At 38.2% G+C, this 15247-nt stretch overlaps 1 protein-coding gene and 1 long non-coding RNA gene across 4 annotated transcripts in view; one reads left to right on the top strand and one right to left on the bottom strand.

The window, feature by feature from the left end:
* The first annotated feature begins 1086 nt into the window (after window positions 1-1086).
* Window positions 1087-15247, top strand: part of LOC108974935 — a 146743-nt gene continuing 132582 nt past the window's right edge. For both annotated transcript variants that reach the window (XR_001993832.1, XR_001993831.1), the window contains exon 1: window positions 1087-1765. This is a non-coding gene — a long non-coding RNA (uncharacterized LOC108974935). The remainder of the gene's footprint in view (window positions 1766-15247) is intronic.
* The window catches only part of LOC108974932 (trithorax group protein osa), a 30710-nt gene continuing 22625 nt past the window's right edge, over window positions 7163-15247 (bottom strand). Inside the window, exons 2-4 of one of the 2 annotated variants that reach the window (XM_018943061.1) lie at window positions 9771-10943; window positions 9021-9707; window positions 7163-8849 (exon numbers count right to left, since the gene is read on the bottom strand). In XM_018943061.1, the coding sequence (XP_018798606.1) occupies window positions 7707-8849; window positions 9021-9707; window positions 9771-10943 (3003 nt within the window). In that variant the 3' untranslated portion in view covers window positions 7163-7706. Of the gene's footprint in view, window positions 9708-9770; window positions 10944-15247 lie in introns of both variants that reach the window. The other variant, XM_018943060.1, reaches the window with a different exon arrangement.

Genomic DNA, 15247 nt, shown 5'->3' with positions numbered 1-15247 from the left:
TGGTCCGATATCGGCAGTTTCCACAAATGAGCAGCTACTTGAAGAGAAAATGACGTTTACAAAATTTAGACTAGTTCGTATATATACAGACAGGTAGACAGACAGACAGACAGAGAGACAGACGGATATGGCTAAATCTACTCAGTTCAACATACTGATCATTTATATAATATATTATATATATATATACTTTATAGGGCATCCGACGCTTCTGGGCTTACAAACTTCGTGACAAACTTAATATACCCTGATCCGGGTATAAAGATACTCTCAATAGTTTTCGAAAAGTCATGCATGGGATTTAAAAGTATAACTAATTGAATGTTAGTGATGAAGCAAATAAAATGCAACTTTTGAGATTTTGCGGAGACTTATAAATTTTTTAATAAACACTCTCCTACAAGGTGCGTTCCAAAGTAAACAGGACTTTTTGAATCTAGCGTCCATGATGGTGCCAGTTATCTAGTGAGAATTTCATGACATTTGTTCGATTGGAAGTGAAGTTATTGCATTGTAAGTGAAGTATTGTGTTATCGGTGCGAAAATGAGCTTCAACCAAAGAGCCAACATTAAATTTTGTTTTAAAATTGGTAAAACTTTTACCGAAACGTTTCAATTGATGAAATAAGTTTATGGCGATGATTGCCTATCCCGTAGCAGAGAACATAAATTACGATCAACATGTAGACCATTCAAAAGGCTTGCACCGGCATACTGTCGACCATACCGGCAAACAAGCTAAAACACCCGTTCGACATGCTGTATTTAACTTACTACAAAATATAAAGTTTGTAAAATTACTATATCAATTAATTTCAATATTGTTAAACTTCAAATCTTGGTAACACATTACATAACAAAATTTGTTGTACTTTCTTGTGTAATGCACATTCATTAGTATGTTTCAACGAAAACATTGTCATTTAATTGATATATATATAAAAATTATAATATACTAAATACTTTTTGCTTCTTTAATTTGCATGCAATGATTCTTTATAATATGTTTTATTTAAGCTTTATGCAATATGAACATTAATAAATAATAGTTTTTAACACATACATATGTACAAATAGTGACTAAAACGCTTTTCACTTATCACAATTATATGACGACATTACATTTCAATTATTTTGGCAACCACAAACTATAAACATACACACATGCATACATATGTAATTAAGGGACTCGCAAACAAAGTCATCCCTTAAATATTACGTTAAATTAATAAACAACGCAGAAATCAAATATGTTTGCTTACTCTTTAAGCAAATAATTTCTCTGTTTAAATAACAAAGTCAAGGAAATTTTGGCACCTTCCTTTCTTTTCTTTGGCACAAGCAAGCAAAAGAAAAAAACAAAAGTTACAACTGTTTAAAATCAAATGCAATAAAATAAATGAGAGGAGAGAATGATTCTCAGCGCAACCGTAGGCAATGCATGCAAATGCACTGAGTGCGCGCCGTTATTTGTGTTACGTCGGCAAAAATAAGTTTCAAGAAGAAAGAAGTGCGTGACAGTGCGTAATTAATAACTTAAAGAAATAACCAATTTATTGGGAATAAAAATTTAAAATTTGTGCAAATAAGTGGTGTGAATGTGTGAATAGATTTTAATACTCAATGTCAATCAAATTAAAATTGCAGCAATGGTTTGTGAAAATATGAGAAGCGGCATATTTTAAATGAATGAAATGAAATGAATTTATACCAGAAATGATTACCGGGAAAATGCTGTTGGCTATAAGGAGCAATAAGTGCAGAGGTGAGTCATTTAGTTGTTTAGTTGTTGCTAAGCTTTCGTAACTTAGAAATTCAAGGGAATGCATGCATGCAGGTTTGAGTAGTAGAAAATAACAAATAGTATTGAAATTTATTGGTGCTTTTGGTCTCTATAGCGTAAAAATGGCACAACGAGCACAATAAATTGACATTAAAAAAATCAAATAAAAGAAAATTAATACCACAACTGTGTTGCTATTTACTACCAATTCAAGGTATTTTTCTTGGTAAAGTAAACTTAATATTATAAGCTGCATTATTTTCAGATTTTAATATGAATTTCAATTATTTTCAGAAATATGAATACCTCTCTAGGTGGAATTAATACCGCTAGTTAAAGTAGCAGTTGATCAAAGAAGTAAGGGAACTAATTGACTGCTTTTGAATGAAGTGGTACGCTTTGTAAATTAAAGAGCAGGTGAAAAATAGTGAATAGTCTGAATTGGTTTAGCACCTCTTTAAGTTATGAAAACAGGGCAAATAATGTACGTTTGCGATATAGGGTCGTTGCTACACGTGTAATTTTTAATTTAATAATTAATTAGAAAAAATGCATAACACGCCCAAAAAAGATTTGTTACTTATGTCTATATTTTTCATTAGCAAATATTAATTAGTTCACGGTGAAAACATATTTTTCTGTACCGATATAAAGGGTTCTAGACTGATTTAAAACAAAAAAAAAAGAAAAAAAAACAAAATTTCAACCGATTTTTATATTTTTGTTACCTAATCAAATTCAGATTTTATGATGATGACTAAAATATTAATAAATTTGTACGTGATCAAATTATCCCGAGTCAAAAAGCGCTTTTCCGGTACATTCAAAAGAATTAACATCGATTTTGTTAATTTGGCGAACTTAGTTGATATATTATTTGCTATATCTTTTGTTGAGGTGTGTTTTTGTATACAATTGTGTTCGAAATAATAGCAGTGGCACAACCCAGAATTCAAATGAAGCAAAAAATCGTGTAATTGATTTCATTTTGGGTTATTATTATTGTATTTAATTCGGTCATATTCAAGCTTAAAAGAAAAAGTTTGCAAATGAAAATTTCTGCTGTGATTAATAATAGCAGTATTGAGGATTTTTCTTTATCAAAAATCAATTAATTCATTATAATAATATAAAATAAGGTTTAAACAATTAGTATTTCGTCGAATAGAGTCCGACAAACACTTGCATTTCTCTGGCCTTCCTCGTTTTCTTCACATCACTCCATAATTTCTTCGTGTCTGACGGATTCTTTTTCCCTACAGCTTCCTTGGCCTCTGCCCAAAGATTTTCAATTGGATTAAGGTCCGGTGACCCAGCCGGCCAACCCATAACCTCAACTCCATTTAGAGCAACCAAAATTTTTTGCCAACCTGCTGGTATGTTTGGGGTCGTTATCTTATTGATATACCCTTTTCAATGGCATTTTCTATTCAGCGTGTCGTAGCATGTCGACCTGTACCACAGTAAGAGAAGCACCGCCATACATTGTTTTTGGTGCCTCCATTTTTTACTGTCCGTGAAACATATTTAGGATCAAATGAGGCGTTTATTCGCCTTCGTACATACTGTCGGCGTCCTCGGGAATCAAATAAAACAGTTTTTGTTTCATCGGACCACAATATGTGGGCCATTTTTCGACAGGCGAACGCAGGTGCTCTTTCAAGCCACTGCTATTATTTCGAACACAGTTTTATGTACATATTTTGAAATTGTTTATGAGAATAGCTTGGAATGTTTTCACATAAATATATATCGAATTATATATTTTATAATGCTTAAGCGTTGAATTCGTTAGTGCATTCGGCCACCATGCTTAAAAAAGTGCAAAACTATAACTGCGTCTCATCTCTGTGACACTGTGACATTAATTACAGTTAGTTTTAAGTTTATTTAATATATATTTAATTTACGTGTTTTCCTTATAAATTAACGAAGTTGCGCAAGGGTCACTCGCGTTTATCGCGGCAACTCGAGCTCTTCGTCTGCTATGGGTGGTGATTTGACTCCAAGTACGCCATTCACGGGGAGGGAGTCGGAGTGAATGGCGGTCAGTGCCTGTCGGAAGTCTGTAGCGTCCGAGATCCTGTCGGCGTATTGTTCGATGTCGTCGACGTGATCAAGGAATGACCTCCTGATGCTCCTAGGAGGCGCTCCAAGCAGATGACTGCAAGGATGATTTCTGCGAAAACATCCCAGCAGGAACTGCTTGGAGAGGAGTTCATTATGCTCCTTGACTGTGAGCATAAGCGTCTCGCTATGTAGGTGCTCGATGGGAGACATCAGGAGGCATCCCGTCGTGGTCCGGAGTGCTGTGTTCTGGCAGGTCTGTAGTTTCCTCATCTGCGTGCTACTGCATCCAGGCGACCATATGGGTGCTGCATAGTTGAGGACTGGCCGGCCGAATGCCTTGTAAATTGCCAACAATGTTTCTTTGTCTTTTCCCCATGTGCTGCCGGCTAGCGACTTGAGGTTTTTGTTGCGGCTCTGTACTTTGGCGATAATCGCGGTCATATGTGGAGAGAAGGAGCATTGACTGTCGAAGGTGACACCTAAAGTTTTAGAGTTATTGACAGTCGGAATTTTGACGCCGTCGACTGCAATATTAAGTTCCAGTCTATACTCCTTCGTCCAGTTCGTGAATATGGTCGCTGTGGATATGGTAGGGGGAAGTTGGAGGTTCCGTTGAGTGAGGAAACGAGAAAGGTCGGAGAGGTAGTTGTTTACCTTCGAACACATGCCATCGATTCCATTGCCCGACGTCAATATCGTACAATCATCAGCGTACGAGGTTAAGGAAACCCCCTCTGGTGGTTGCGGGAGTTTCGAGATGTAGAAGTTAAACAGTAGCGGGGAGAGGACACCACCCTGCGGAACCCCCTGTTTAATTCTTCTCAGTTTAGATGTTGCGCCTTGAAATAGTACGGATGATTGGCGACCGTTCAGGTAGTTCATGGTCCACCTCTTGAGCCCTGGAGGAAGCGTGGTTTTCTCAATGYCCTGCAGTAGCGTTGTGTGATTGACCGTGTCAAAAGCTTTTGACAGGTCCAACGCTACGAGGATCGTTCTCTCACAGGGTGGTTTCTGGTTGAGACCAAGAACTATCTGCATCGTCGTGACTCTTCGGGTTGGACAAAGCTTTGACAGTAGCTCAAAGCTTACTCACACCGGTGGAGAGGTTGAAGGTGCTCTCTGTAAATTTTGTGAAGCCGACCGAGTTAGCTTTGTTGAAGTTAACGAAGGTGCGGTTGTCCACAGAAACGAAATCGGCAGGCTTCTCGATCGAGATAATTATGGGTAGATGTGCCTGGTCCCTTGGTACGAAAAAAAGTTCTAAGATGGGCATAATTTTACCACTGTCATGCCCACAAAACGCCATTAACAGAATATCCATAAAGTGCTATAACTAAGCACTAAATTAAGATATAAAAATGTAATTTTGCATGTATGATGCAAAAACTTTCGAAAAAGTGGATGTGGCTCCACCCTCCAATATATCTCTTAACAACTAAAGCTACAACATCGAAATTTGCTGAGCGCAAATATTACAAAAATTCCTATAGACAGTATCAAATGGATGAAATCGAAAGATAATCCCTCTCAATTCCCGTAAAATGTACTGTTCAAAATTACTAGAATCGCAATAAATCAATAACTAAATACACCAAAGGCGTTAAAATTATCCTCCTAGATGATATGAGGATTCTTTATCGGAGCCGAGATAAAAATTGGACGACGATCGTGTTGCCGACGATTTCGAGTAAATTTAGCACGTGCTTCTCATATTCCTTTGTCCCCGTGCGAAATCATAATAACACCACACCTTTTTCACATATAACAAAATACAAAATTGCTTCTGAATCTTTCCTTTCCAGTGAACAAATCAAGAAGTAAATATATAATTACAATTCAGAGACAATCCAATAGTTTTCTGTGTATCAAAAATGGGTTGAGTTGGGTCAATACTTCCTTGAGCTTCGCAGTAAATCTAGTTTAAAGATTTTTGAACTTTCGGATTATTTTATGCTACATATGTATGTGGGCTAATATTTGAGTTATCTCATAGAAAATTACAAAGCGTGTGTTAAATAGATAAAATTGGGCGAAAACTTAAACTAGCGCCATATAACTAATATTAGCATTTTAGAATATCCGGCTGACATTACTCCATGTCATTGGACATTACACGTAAGGTACCTTAATGAAACCCAAGCAACATTTTTTAGTATATGGCATGATAATAGTTTATGTATAAAATATTAATTTTGTTAACAACCTTTATATCGAACATGTCACTCAGTGTGTATGTATGTATTGCTTGTGTTCCGATCGTCTGTTTGACGTTTTACAGCTTAAGGTATTTCCCTGGCATTTGCATTGCAAAAAAAAAAAAAACCTTCATTATTTGTTATTTATCAAATGATCTAATGTGTGTTGGCATCACCAGCGAGCCAGATGGGCATAAATAATGACGATATATAGAGACACGAGACAGAGGGTGGAACGCTTTCTATGTTTCTGTTCAGCCTTATCTAGATTCAAGACGAATTTTAAATACTTAAGAGTTTCGCAGTTCAAGGGACTAAACGAAATATCAAAATTCGATATAAAGTCATTCCTAAAATATGCCAAAAGCAAGCGGTAACGTCTTGTATGACGAATATTTCAACACAAATTAAACTGAACTTCCATTCGGCATTACAAAGCATCAGTAAGTATGGCAGGACAGCCGGCCAGTATAATCAAACTTAACCTAACTGATTAAGTGGATAGGGTTCAGCTTTTAATGATATCATTAAGGATATTCATATTATAGCACACCAATAGCGAATTATGAATTGGCAAGTTCCATTGCTCTCATATTTCAGTTCAACCAACTTTTAACTGTTACATTATACTTGATTTGAATTTTCCCAATTTGGTGTCGATCTCTTAAGAAAAGTCCCGTCATCTGAAAATACTTCAGCTTCATAAATGTGAATTCGGACTCATTAAAGAGTTTTATATACCAGATTATTTAGTAATAACAGGGAAAATGAAGAATATTAATTTTAGTGATAATATTTAAAAAGTGTCTAAGATGTTCTATGATTTGAGCTTAGTCTCCACGCTCTTAGTTGGGATTACACAAAAATTTAAAAAAGTACACAAAAAAAAAAAAAATATATATATATATTAGCAAATCGAATAAAATTTCCTCGAAGATTGAGAGGGATTTAGGTTTTAGCATTGCCCCTAGCTCTGAACTCGCTAAATATTGTGGAGTTAATGTCTTCGTTTCGTTACTTTGTTCTATCATTCTTTGCAACTCGCTTAGAAAAAAAGAAAATTTATTTCTTTGCTGTTTACTTCAATAGTTTTGAGTAAATAAAACAGTGCCAATTAATTTTTTGTGTAATTTTTATTTTAAATAAATTATTGCAATTACTTATACATATGTAATTTTACATGGTTTTAACTATTAAACATTTAATGAAAAGATGCTCACTCCGCTTTGCCGAGTGTCCTTATACGTAATGAAGGTAAAAAATTTAAATATTGTTTGTTTACATTTTTGAAGGACAAAGGCAAAGCCATGTACAATAAGATATGGCAACTTTAATGGAAAATGAAAGTGAATGTTTTTTTTTTTTATAATTAATAAATGTAAATGTAATTGCGCTTAAACACTAATGGCAACCTTAACGAGGTTGAGCGAAAATTATATTTATTTAATTTTTTGTGATGCTATTAAGTATTTTAATTGTTCCATCAAGAGAACATTTCGTTATCGTTAAAATAAATTAGTTTCGCGATGATAACTAGCTTCGGTCATAAGTATAATCACCTCGGCGTCGCAGCCATCACATAACGGACAGCGCATGCGCCACAGCAGTGACTTGGATTTAAAAAAATACCACAACTACCGTTATTTATATGTAGATCGCTAATGCTTCGCTTCAACGTCATCGATTTCGGCCGCTACAATCGGCTTAATTTCCTGCACTGTCGCCACTTCTTCGCCATCGGCGCTTAATTGCACCTCAACTTTTTCCGATTCGGCCACTTCGGGCTCGTGTTCATCGTCGGGCGTGGCATCTTCTTGTATATCTGTGTCGGAACGGCTTTGTGCGCCATGACCATAGATATCGTTATTTTGATTCGTGATCACTTGTACGGTGTGGTGATGTTGCACACTCTTTTGTTGGGGTTGCTCAATGGCGGTTAGTATCGATTGTAATAAGCCTTCCGAGAGTATCTCTTCGTGGTTAGCAGACTGTTCGGTTTGTACCGATTTTGCGCCACTACCGGCAATGTCCAGTTGGAAGGTGGGTTCATACTGGGAGTGCGCCGCGCCACTGACCTGTTCGGGCGACAACTGTATGGATTGAGATTTCTGCGCAGAAATCACATTAAGACCATCGAGACCGGGCAGTTCTTGAGGATTAGTACCATCTGGCAGCGCCGCTACAGAGGACTTCTGTGAAGCATAGCCGTCATAGTCATGATCGAGGTGATTACCGCCTGACGGTAGTCCGTAGCTATCGGCTGGTTCTTGCTCAACGAACTGTGTGTGTGTCTCAGCCACAGGTATGCTTTGCGAGATGGCGTTGTAGGCGTTAGCTGAGGTGCTCGAAACCGAGTTTGAGGCAGAGTATTGTTGCGAGTGCTGCTGTTGGAACTGATGTTGCTGTTGTTGCTGATACTGGTTTTGCTGTTGGTACTGATTTTGTTGCTGCAATTGATAGCCTGCACTGACTAAGTTCGGTCCTTGACCACAATCATGCACCTGCGTGAAGCGCGGTTCCTGTTGCAGTGGCAAGGCTTGCGCGTGTATGAATTGCTCATTGTGCTGCGAGGATGAGTATGAGTTTTCGTAGTTGGAGCTCGAGGATGCGCTACTTTGCTGCTGGAAAGTTACCGGACCAGTTTGTTGTGTCGGTGGCAGATATTGTTGAGATGGTGGTGGTGGTGGTTGTGGGAAGGGACGACCATGTTGTGGTGGTGGTGGTGGGGGTAGATATTGCTGTTGCGGTGGTGGTGGTGCCAAAGGTGGACCATATTGGTTTTGTGCGTTGCCACGATGTTCCTGTAAGGGGGGTAAAATTTGAAATTGGGGTTGTGGAGGAGGTGGAGACAATGGTGGAAATTCTTGGAATGAACCATGCTGTTGGAATTGTTGTTGCTGTATTTGTTGTTGTTGATGTTGGAAGTTTTGTGTGTTTTGTTGATGATTGTGGTGTGCGTGTTGCTGATTTACCTGTGTGAAGACCTGAGGTGGTTGCACTTGTGGCAACTGCTGTTCAATAACGCCAATGGGCACATTGATTTGCGCAGGCGGTGGTGGAGGGGGACCGTATTCCGAACCAATCCCGTTATCGGCAATTTCATTTGCCGCAGGTGGTATGTAAGTGGGCGACTGAGTTGGTGGCTTAACACCAAATTGATCCAAATGTTGCACGGTAGCACCAATTGACTCTAACAGACCTTGAGGGACTGGTGGCCGGAACGATACTGGACGACTAGGTTGCGAAGCACCATGCGTAGGAACGTTCAGAATATTGCCGGATTGCGAACCATAATGTAAACCAGCTTGAGAGGAAGAGGAGGCAGACGAGGATTGGTGATTTTCCACGAATAGTGCGGCGCTGGAAGGTGGTGGTGGAGGAGGTCCGTAATTGTCGCTTGGTGGTGGTGGTGGTGGTGGTCCGTAATTGCCGTTTGGTGGTGGTGGTCCATAATTGCCACTTGGTGGTGGAAGGTAGTTACCACTCGGTGGTGGGCCATAACTATCCACTGGTGGTGGCGGCGGCGGTGGTCCATAATTACCGCTGGGTGGAATTAATCCGCCATCAATGTTATTGTGTTTATGTGCATGGATCGAGCCGGGTGCATAAGAGTCTGCCGGTGGTTTGCTATACGAATCATCGCCACCGCCAAGAGCAACCTGTTGGAATAAACAATCAATGCATCTTTTCTTGTGTATTTATCTTAACGTTCTAGCACTCACCTGTAAAACATCAGTTTCGATGGAATTAATATTTTGTTGCTTGAAATCACCCGCTGGCCCCGTAGGTGGCAATTGCGGCCCATGGTTTGCTCCATCGAACCCACCTGATTGCAATGCAACCGCAACAAGTTGTGCATCGCTCAATCCGGCAATAATGCTACCACCGCTGCCAGTTGCATCACCATGACTGCCGCCGGAAATACTTGCACCACCGCTGTACTGTGTGCCGAAAGTACCTTGTGTGACGTGACTGTAACCGGATTGAGTCTCAATGTTGTTGCCCTCTACATAGGAGCCTATAGGTGCTGGTATCGGCTTCCAACCGTCGCATGCTGTGTGAAATGGTGCTTGTGAGCCGCTCACACTGTGCGTATGTCCTGAGGCATCTATTTGGATTTGCACTTGTTTAACTGGACCGCCGCCATTACCATGATGATGACCACCAGAGGAGCCAGCATTACCGCCACCGCTTGCTAGTATAATCGTTGTTTCGGGCACTTTGTTGAAGTTGGCAGGCGCTGGACCAGGGCCGGTTAGACCTAAAGCTAATGACGGTGGACCGTATGAAGGCTTAGGTGGTCCATACACAGGTTTAGGTGGCAAATTTAGCGGTCCTGAGGGTGGTGGACCATAAGAACTGGCTGGCGAATGTTCAGGTTTGAACAGCGGCGCAGGTAATGGCGAAGGCAGCGACTGTGGTGGTGGTGGTCCATAGCTGAGACGAGGTGGTGGGCCATATTGAGGTGATGGCTTCGATGGTGGTGGTCCGTATTGTGGCGCAGGACGTGGTGGTGGGCCATATTGTGCCTGTGGTGGTCCATAATTGGGCACGGGCTTATGCTGAATATGTGGTGGACCATAGAATGGTTTTGGCACACCGAAATGCGATTTGATTTGTTCGTTGAAGCCACTATTAAAGTTACTGCTGCTGCTGCTACTACTACTACTTGAAGAGAAGCTGCCACCATTGCCGCCGCTAATGAATTTGGGTGGTCCATACTTTAGTGCTGGTGGTCCATATTCACGGAAAGGTATCTGCTGCGGTACGCCATACTCCCTATGTGGCTGCCGTTGTGGTGGTGGTGGACCATATTGTGGTCGTGGCTTCACAACAACGGCATCACTGAAACTGGCCGCTAGCAGGAGCGTTACTGCTATTATTCGCAAAATCATCTGCAAGAGAGAAATGAAACGATTTTTTTGTTAGTTTACACAAATTTTAAGTTAAAAAATTATTTTTAGGTTATTTATCACAAGAGACTAAGATGTTTTGGGATTGAACTCTGCCATATTGTATATACTATTTTAATGTGGACATTTCTGTCAAACTTATTGTATGTGCAGTCTTCTATGAGTTGCCGTTATACAAACTCAGCAACATTTAAAAAGATCTTTCTCGTTTATCATTTAAGTTTAAGCCAGCTGTAAAGATACTCCCGTCCATTTTTTTTACAATGAAAAATAACCTAAAATTATCGCTTTAGAACAAATATACATATTATTTATAGCTTCAAAGGTTTTTTAGGTAGTTCTTTCTGAAAAGCCATCAAAATGTTACACTTTCTCTATATAATCACTCAGTGCTAAGCTTTCATTCGTATAGAAGTTGGTGAGAGGGTCACTACCCGATCCGAAAGTCGAGGCCTGGTACTTGAGATTGTGATGAATCACGCTGTCAAGATCTTGTTTCAAGAGAACTTTCTATGAAACCAGACAACTGTCTTCTTATAAAGTATTCAGAGACTTGCCCCATAAAGAAAATGGTACTTTCTATAAAAAATCTACTACAAGATGTATGCTTTTTTCTTCTATCAATTTTGCTCCAAAGTTGTTTTAAAAATAATCTCAATCTGTCTTCAATTATTCTGGGTAGGATTCAGGTAGGCCGCTACCGTAAACCTACCGTACTTTTGAGTGAGTATAAAAATATTGTATTTATTATTTTTTAGTATTTCATAACCAAATTCTATAATCTCGAAACTGCTTACTTATATTTAATCACATTGCCGCTCAACTCAACCATACAGTTATTACCCACGCAGTTGAGTGAGCAGCTGCGCTAGACTGCCTGCCTCTCAGCCATGTTGAACCAAATTGAGTTGGTTAATGATATCGCTGATTAATTACAATCAAATTAATTTCAGTAGACAATTTCATTGAAATTTCGACAGTCAGAAACACACACACGCAAATCATTAAAACTATTTGTGCATATATATGTACATGGTAGTTTGTGAGTGTGCGTGTCCCAATCCATTTCATAGCACATAAAGTTTGCGCATTTGCGTTTTATTTATCGCTCATTGCAAAAACAAAAACAAAAAATTGTGTAGTGGCATCGCACTTTCACCCAACACTCTATGTTGGCATGTTGCACGCTATTTAGGTATTGTGCCACAATGCTGCTGGTGGTCCGTCAGTTGATGCCCACATACCTAGATGTATAGCCCCCAGACGGAGTCATGATGACGCATCAAACTGAATTTGAAATGGAATTTAATTATGAAACTGAAATTAGTGGAAAACAAAAAATACGATAACAACAACACAAAAATGATAGCAAAATACCAAATACAGGTGCTTATGCGCAGAATTAGTTGACTGTGGGTTGGTCTGGCAGCCGCACATACTTAGTTTGCGTGTATGTAGTCATATATATATATATGTATGTGGATTAGGGTGGGCCAAAAGAAAAACTTTTTTCTTAGCAAATGTATGCCAGAAAATCAGATAAAGCTTGAGCTCTTGATATTTATGTTAACAATTAGGTGGCGTGTGTTTGATTACCCATAAACATTAAAAATAATGTTTGTATAAAAAAATTGTTCTTCTCTTCTAGGGAATTTGATGATCTACAAAAAATATCTAGTATAATTTTTTGCTAAGTTGACTTGTTTAAAAGTTATTCGAGCTTAAAATTCAACCTAAAATCGTAATAGATAATTTAAAAAAAATTTTATATATTTTTTCATAAAATAATTCTTCAAAATAATTTTTTGTTTGTAATTTCGAATGATATTTTTCATATATCTAAGGAAAAAAATTACAAGTTTTTTGTTTGGCCCACCCTAATGAGTGCATATGTATGTATATTTGAGTATTCTGGGTATATTGGGTAATCTCGAACGATATTTTTGCAGTATCTAAGGAAAAATATTTAAATTTTGTTTATCCCACCCTAATGTGTGTATATTTGGATATCTGTTCATTTGCGTCGCAATACCGCACAGCGTCATGTCAAAGGGACGATGGCAGCTAACAAACTAATGTGGCGCGCGGCTGACTGAGCAATCAGTGGGACCCAGCAAAAAAGTTAGCTGTTTTTGCTGTTGTTGTCGGCATGATAGTAGGTCGATTGGTCGCATTGACTTTGTGCATCGCTGCCAATATGCGGACGCGCACATTTCAAATTGAAAATTTTGCAAGCAAACGCACACACCCACAAATAAACACACACTTGTGTATTTATGCCTGCATATCGATTCACCAACGCATTAAACTTGTTCCGCTGAATTTTCGGGACCGCCCGTGTCGTTTGTCAAACGACAGACCATTTTCCGTTCGGCTGTCATTCGCTTTGTGGCACTTTTTATTTATTGCCAACCACATATTTTGCGGCTGGCTTTTGGCATTTAATGCGGCGACTGTCGACTGGCGGTTGGCTCGCTGTTGTGGCCCATTGATTTTATTAAATTTTCAACAGCTTTCTGTGTTGTTAATGGTATTGCTATTGTTGTTGTTGTCGGAGATATGCCAGTTTGTCGTGACAACTATTGGCGCGAAAACGCTTTACACTCACATATACATACATATACTATATGTATGTGGTGGCGTAGCCAAAAGTCCTACTGCCATGGTTACATTCGCGAACCGCCATTGAGGCTCTGGTTTTAGGTGATCGCGTGCGTGTGTGTACCTGTGCACCTGTGTGCCGGCTTGTGTTGCCGCCCGTCAGCGCTGGTTGCTGCCAACGTATTTGACAGGTGCCACGCGTTGTCTCATGATTATTTATAAATTCATACGAGCCCGTGTTTATTTCCCACAACTGCCATACATTTGATTAGTCCATAAACCTAAATATGCATGTGTGTTTGTATTCTATGTTTTAATTACTAAATTTTCAGGAAAAACGGAGCTACGATCATCACCATAGATACATACATATGTATATCTATTTATTGGCAAGTGCTTAAACTGGGATGTGTTTTAGTATTTCTAATTAGTTTAAAAATATTTTACTTTTAATGTGGTTGAACTAGTATTTTCGATGAAATAATTGTCGTTAAAAAAATTTCAACACAATTTGAGTAGCACACGTAATGTGAAAATCATCAAAATAATAATTTTTTCATATTTTTTTAGCTTGGTCTTTAAAAGTAGCGTACATAAAATTTTAAATCGATTTTAAGCAATTTTATAAGTTAGAGTCTTCTAAAGTGTATTCGCTCAGCTTAATAAATCTGATTGCTCTGATCTGATCGTTAGATGCGTTTTTCTCATAACAGCACTTTGCGATTATGCTCGAGCGATTATTTAGAGAAAAATGTTCTGATTACTATCATTCCGTATGTTCTGTATATGTTCTCCATATAATGACTTGTTTGATCTGATCCAATATAATCGATAATAAGTGTGCCAAATTTGACCAAAGTTTTTAGTAAAAATAAACTTTATTTTAAAAAGTTGACCTGACGATTTTGGATTTTTATTTCTTCTATTTTTTTGACCGTAGTACGCACAATACATATATTCTAGGGAGTTTTTTTTCGGTCGTAGGTCAATCTTCGGACAACGTTCGTTATTTTAGATGTCATCCACTGAGAGGAGGCTGGAGCAGTCTTTTTAGCGTTTTCAGCGATCGCATGCAACTCGATTAATATTTTTTTTCCAAAAATTTATTTTAATATAGGGTATGACAATTTACTACAAGCGGTCAATGAATTATATGAAAGAACTAAAATAGATTGTGTTAAAATGGCATATCTTTGTCACACTCGAATTTCTTAAGGATTCTCCAAGAACTCTGATGGAAAGGAAAAAATTCAAAATATTGTTTAGAATTGCGGCTATGATTTCGCAATAGTTGTAACGGCTGAGGTTTGGGGTTAAAGCCTTTTGCATTGATTCTTTCAGTCAGAATCGATAACATTGTCAATAAATTTAAATTTTTTGTTGTCTGTCACTTTAAAAACATTCCATATAAATATAAAATAATATTTGTGAATTTTGTGTTTCTGTAATAATAATATGCCATGTTGGAGGTAAACTCTTTACCTTTTTTCTGAAAAACTATACATTAATACATACATACGACTAATAATAAGTGCTAATTTCGAAAAACGGAGAAATTGCATTTCTATTTAGGATTCTATCTCTCACAACAACAAAAAAAAAAAAAATGGGTAAGTCCAATACCATTCCGAGTGCTGTTCATAGTTATACTACTATGAGCAAATAGTTGTAAGATTTTGTTCATA

Source organism: Bactrocera latifrons, unplaced genomic scaffold, assembly GCF_001853355.1.
Source record: "Bactrocera latifrons isolate USDA-ARS-PBARC rearing strain unplaced genomic scaffold, ASM185335v1 scaffold_6, whole genome shotgun sequence".
In the NCBI taxonomy this organism is placed as follows: domain Eukaryota; kingdom Metazoa; phylum Arthropoda; class Insecta; order Diptera; family Tephritidae; genus Bactrocera; species Bactrocera latifrons.
This window is presented reverse-complemented; position numbering and strand designations above follow the sequence as displayed.